Source organism: Strix aluco, chromosome 2 (assembly GCF_031877795.1).
Source record: "Strix aluco isolate bStrAlu1 chromosome 2, bStrAlu1.hap1, whole genome shotgun sequence".
NCBI classification, from domain to species: Eukaryota; Metazoa; Chordata; class Aves; order Strigiformes; family Strigidae; genus Strix; species Strix aluco.
Window position 1 is genome coordinate 134,552,163 of NC_133932.1, and position 6,000 is coordinate 134,558,162.

Consider the following 6,000-nt stretch of genomic DNA (forward strand, 5'->3'; position numbering starts at 1 on the left):
TAAGCTGTGATGAGATGCAAGGTAGAGTTGCACCATGGATTCGAAAGTGGCAGAGACACAAACAAAAAAAAAGGAAGAATTAAAGTAAGTTATTAATTGTGGCAAAAGGCATTAAAACAGTGCTGCAAGATTATCTTCAGGCTTAAGTCAAGTATATATATTTACAAACTGGGAAGGGAAATAAATTAATGCTACAGTATGTGCCACTGACTCAAAATCACTCACAATCATTAAAGAAGTAAGAAAGCATGAAAGCAGAGACCATCCGTTTGGCTTATGAGTTTACCTCCACTATATTATTCTTTGAAGGAAGGAACCCCTCTTTCAACTTCTTTTTGTTTGCAGCCCAGAAAGGGAGCTAGAAGTGTTTTCTTAAAAAGCATCCCACAGCTGAGCACTGTTCTGTACACTCCACCTGACTTTGTAGCCACCATCAATAAGTTTAATATTCCCTTTACCTTTCCACGGTATTGCCCCCCTAACTTGAGGGAGCTCCCTCAAGGAGCCTGATAAATTTAAAGAGGAAGCTTGCGATGTGGCTTCCTGCAATTAGGTCATTAAAGTTACACACTCAAATCCCTTTCAGTCTTAAAGTCTGTGAGGCTGTGACATCCTCTTCTCTCAAATCACACTTGAGAACTGATCTGTGTCATGATGTCTTTAAATGATTCAGCTGCAGCCAGGCAGTTGGGCTGATCACACCCAGTTAATCCTGATGATTTTTCTTTCACCTGCCACTTTATTATTGAAAGAACAGCGTTCTTGAAGCCAGACAGAGTTGGCTTTATTTTATAATAAACTCACATGGGTAGCGCCTAGCCCAACAGTCTCTGGCTGCTTTCCAAAGCCTCTGGCAAAAGAGGCAAAATACAGCAGGACACCCAAGAGGAACAGGTGACTACGTATGTGGCAGTCGAAAGTCAATATTAATGACATTATTCTAACTTTAAGTAAATTTTGCAAGTTGTTAAGTTCTAAAGTAATGATCCGAATGCAAAGCAGAGATCTGTGTATCTTTGACAGCTGTCTTCTTTAAGCAAAGCTTAAAAAAAATCCCAGTATTTTTGTGTCACTGTTCACAACGCAGAGAATGCTCGGATGGCAGTCTACATGTTAATGAGATCTCTCACATCTAACATCACAGGTAACAGTCATCTCAATCTCTAATCTCTCGTCTGAAACAAAAATAGGAAAGATTTAAAGAGCAGCAGAAGTGGCTAGAAACATGGGCAGATTCTCACGAAGGCTCCCATAAGGAAAGCAGTTACAAATATTTGTTTACCAGTTCTCTAATGAAAACAAAAAGCAATGGATTTAACTCTGATAATAATAAAAAAATATAATCTTTTCTTATCTGAAGATAGTAGAACGTACTGAGACAGGACCAGAAGCCAAGAAAGAAACGATTTCACCAGTTCCTTGAGAAGCCCAAAGCTATATTCCAGATGCTTGCTGCTGTAAATGCCAACATAAGGATATACTATCTCAAAAGCAGTCATGTGGTAGATGATGCATATTACTCATGGACAATGATAGCTCAAGGCAATATTTCATATACCTGGAAACATCACTTTAGATTGATCCAAACTCAAACACAGCACTGAGTTGATAACAACAACAAATTCGCCCCCACAGTTCTCCTGACTGAGAATTATAAGCCTTTGGGTACCACACAGGGCTCCTTTGAATTTAAAAGATTTGTTTAACTTGATACTACTCTCCATATTTTCAATGAAGGAGATTTATGCAGATTAGTTATATTCACTCCTCATATTCCACAAGACAAACCCTTCGCACAGGGATGACAGGGAATGCAAGACGGGCAAGGCATTTGTCATAGAGACATTCACATCAAAACAGACCCCCAAAACTAAACACTATGTGGGCTAAACTGGCCTGAAACATCAACCCTGCTAAAATAAGGAGTAAACTGTAAAATTTAAGCACTTAATGTTAAAGAACAGCACTTACATTTGACCTTGTTCTGTTTGCTTGGGTGGGAGAATGCTGGTTTTTTCCTTCTTTATTATTATTTTGCTTAAGTTGGTGTACAAAGGCTTGGGTAATTCAGCACACAAGCACTGGGAGCTGGGAAAGATTAGTTAAAAAAAAAAAAAGCATCTCTACTACTTGCTCTCTAGCACACAGGAGTCAGTCCAAAACTCCTGAGAAACCCTGAAGAAGGAATTACTACGCCATACAATAGATTTGATCAGAGAGGGATCTAAGAGTCATTTTAAGGCTTAACATAGTTAAGCTGGAAAAATAATTCTTTACAACTGGTTTTCCATTTCAGTTGGTTTAATATTCTACAGAAGGATGTAGAGCAGTTAGTCATCCACCTCCACAAGGGAGGAAAACTGACTAGGTACAGACTCAGAAAGGCAAGAAAAAGCATTTTTCATTATTAAAAAAATGAATCTTTGAATACAGGTCATTGTGTTTGGGGTACATCAAGAGTATGCAAATATGAAGTGCTACAGAAACACCTTACCTCACCTTCACTTCTCTGAATACATACAACTGATTAGCTGCCATCATTTACACCAGTTCTTTAAGAAGTGAATAGCAAAGAACTGCATGTAGGCTTCTGGAACACAATGTAGCAAGTTGTACTAAAATTAGCATATTAAAAACAAATTGCTAAACGGCACAAAGCCGTAATTTGCACAACAAGCTTTCAGGTTGGCTTTTCAGCCCACAACCGAAGGAAAACATAGTATTTGATTTGGACCTGCAGTATCCTTCAAGCTTCAGGCCTCCAATAGTTTCTTATAAATGATTTATAACAAACATTTAATGGAAATTTTTTAAATACCATCAGCTTAACTGCATGGTACCAAGACAGTGAGACATCAGAAACTGATTTTCACTGTTCTTGTAAGGTAAAAAAGTAATAAAGGCTGGGCATGAGTTTTAAAAACAGCATCAAGCAACATCAAAAATGACCACAACGAGAACTCAGAGAGATGAGAAAAAAATTTTTGTACTTTCTGGTCCATTTGCTCTCTGAATTTGAATTTTTGATAGAGTAAGGAGGCCATAAAGGCACAGCAACTGCCAGAAGACCACTGGGCCACACAGACCCCGAATATACCCTCAGCTCTTCTGCTAAAGCAACTAGATTTCACGGTAGCGTTTCTCTCACCTTCCAAAGTAATTTGCTTCACATTAAGTATTTTAGAGAAAGTTGGGAAAGACCCCTTAGTTGTTTTATGAAAGATACACTGCCAACCAACTTTTGCTGGCTAAGATTTAAATGCAGTGGGTTCATATCATTAAAAAAAAAAAAATATTTCCTCTGACCCTGAAAGTGCAGTTAGAGAATTATTGCTAAAGAAAATCTAAACCATCGTGAAATCTCTTCTGAAATTATCTACTGTTAAACTAACCCTAAAATAAAGTGGACTTATTTATTGTTTTGCTTTTTGAAGCTGGACCATTTAAATGCTTTAATTTACAGCACAGCCCTTATACACATTTTTTTCAGTGCAACTGACAAACAAACTGTGGTCCCAAACACCAAAACTGGAAGGAGGGACCAGACCTTCTATAATTAGCAGCTTTTTCTTCAGCACACACCCCTTTCCATCCCACCATTAATCTCATCCTCATCTTCCTTCTCCTGCATAATCTAGAAGCAGATGACAAGCATCAGTTCACAAGGCCAACAATGCAGGGATTATTTCAAAAATTTACATGCTAGTCAAATTTATTTTTACATTGGTGAAGTAACAGAGCTTCCTCTTCCCTATGAGGATTATCTCACTAATTACTTTTCACCATGAGGAAAACACAAAAATACATACTCTGAAAAAGTCTCATTCTATTTAAAAACTTCTAAGTTTGCCTCGTTTCAAGAGTATTTAATTTTCTTTCCTCTTCAGCCGGCCTGCCTCTTCTCAGCCATAAATCCACACACCAACTTCCTTTTTCCTCTGAGTTTCTATGCCACCGATGCTACTGTTATTCAGACCCTGTACTCCTTCCCATTCCCACACTCTGAAAACTCTTTCACAACTATTCATTTTGGTCCTTCGCTCATGTCAGTGTTTGTAATCAAGAGTCACAGTCTGGCATGGACACCCAGAACCTTCCACCTCCTGCATGCCAAGCTCTTCCAAAGAGCTGCTGAAGCATCCCAGCTATGTGAAAGGCCTCCTCAGATTGCTCACTTCGAGCACTTCAGGGTAGGTGAGCCTGCTCACTTTAGTAATACTTTCCTAGGGTCTTAACACTTCAAAAGCAGCCACCTACCTTATGTGTGAAAGCTTTCTATAGGACAGGGCATCTGTCAGGTAGCAGCACATAACTGCAACTACTACACCCTTTAAAGTGACTGCCTAGGATACAAAAATATTTCATTTTTCAGCAAAACATTTGTGACAGAGAGCTTGATCCTTTACCAGCTACCCAAATATACTCCTTTCTCAAGCACCCGCTGGATGACTCTGGAGTCGAAGCACCTTCTTCTTTCCCTAAAATGCGCTTGAATATATCCAAATTCCCAACTGCCTCTGAAAAACAGAGTTTTGAGGTCAAAACAACAGCCTGTTCTCTTACCATTGCTCTGAGCTATCCTAAAAGACCACCACCTGCAACAGAGCAACTCTTCAAACAGAACTAACTCCCACCACCTGCAACAGAGCAAGCTGATGACGGTCAAGACCCACCAAAAACCAGCTGGGCAAAGGTGTCTCTCCTGGATGAAGATGTCTCTTCCGTACAATACCTTCTCCCTCCCTGCTTTCCCTGAACAGTTCTGCTTGGTTTGACCGGCTGTGGCTGGGCAGATGCTCCCCATCTCCTTTGACAGGGAGCAGAGCTGCAGACCTGTGCAGCTTTCCAGCATAGCACCCCGAACACGATTTCAGTGAAAACTCTCCTCTTCAGTCACCCACGTAGAGCCACACAACCACCCCTGCCCCAGTTCCAAGCCCCCTGAGACCCACCACATCCCATCACCCCCTCAGGCCCCCGGACACCCTCCTCCTGCCCTACCATCACTTCGGACACGGGCCGAAGGGACAAACTTGGGATGGCCCGGGGCCAAACAACACGCTGGGGCACGGGGAGAGAGGGGGCTACACCACCCCCTCCTCAAGACAGGATCCGGGCGGGAAGGGGACAGGAAAACACCCATTTCCACCCGCCGGCGCTGGCTGAGGGGCAGCTGCCCCGTTACGTCGCCATTTGCCCCCCCTCAGGAAAGAGGGGCCATGGAGCAGGGGGGGATTTCCCTGCCGTGGGGCCTAGTCAGTGGGGTGAGGGCACGAAAGGCTGGGGCGGGGGTGACTGAGGCGGCGGCGGCGGCTGGGACGCGGCCCCCGGGGCCGGAGCGGCCACTCACAGAACTCGGCGATGTAGTAGGAGACGGCGTAGTTCTCCTCGCACCACTCCAAGGTGGAGGTCGGCAGGCCCCAGTAACCCTCCCGGTCAGCGGCCGGAGCCATCGCGGCGCCCGCTTCACGCCAGAACGGAGCAAGGGGAAGGAGGCGGAGGGAGAAGGAAGAACGCCGAGCGCGGTGGCAGCAGGCGGGGAGCGGTGCTGGGCCCGCCCGGCCTGGGGAGGAGCCGCCGCGGAGGGAGCGGGGCCGGAGGGGGGGAGGCCGCCGGTTGCTATGGCGACGGGCTGCGGCCTGCGGGCGCGGGAAGGCCGCATCGGGCGGCTTCGCGCTCGTCTGAGGGGGGAAACTTGAAGGGGAGAAAAATGTTGAGGTGAAAAAGGCGGATTTAGGGAAAGTCCGTGGGGACAGGCCGGCTGGGAGAACAAAGGGCCGGCGCGACGCCCCTGCGGAGGGGAGGCAGGGCGGGCACCCTCACGGCCTGGCCTCGCTGCGGCCGCTCTCTTCTCACCCGCTTTTCGGGTAAAATAATGCTGCTCCAGGTCGGTTTGGGAGCACTGAGGTGGTTTACCCTCTCTGTTTTTCCTTGTAGGCTGAGGGGAGGGTTTGTAACGCGAGCGAAGCAGCGCACTGGCTTCATGTTTTTAAATGAAGA

At 44.8% G+C, this 6,000-nt stretch overlaps 1 protein-coding gene across 1 annotated transcript in view; it reads right to left on the reverse strand.

Moving 5' to 3' along the window:
* Nucleotides 1–5,486, reverse strand: part of ACER3 (alkaline ceramidase 3) — a 58,893-nt gene extending 53,407 nt beyond the window's left edge. The window contains exon 1 of the mRNA XM_074816450.1: nt 5,351–5,486. Coding sequence (XP_074672551.1) covers nt 5,351–5,453 — 103 coding nt within the window. The 5' untranslated portion in view covers nt 5,454–5,486. The remainder of the gene's footprint in view (nt 1–5,350) is intronic.
* Nucleotides 5,487–6,000: the final 514 nt, after the last annotated feature.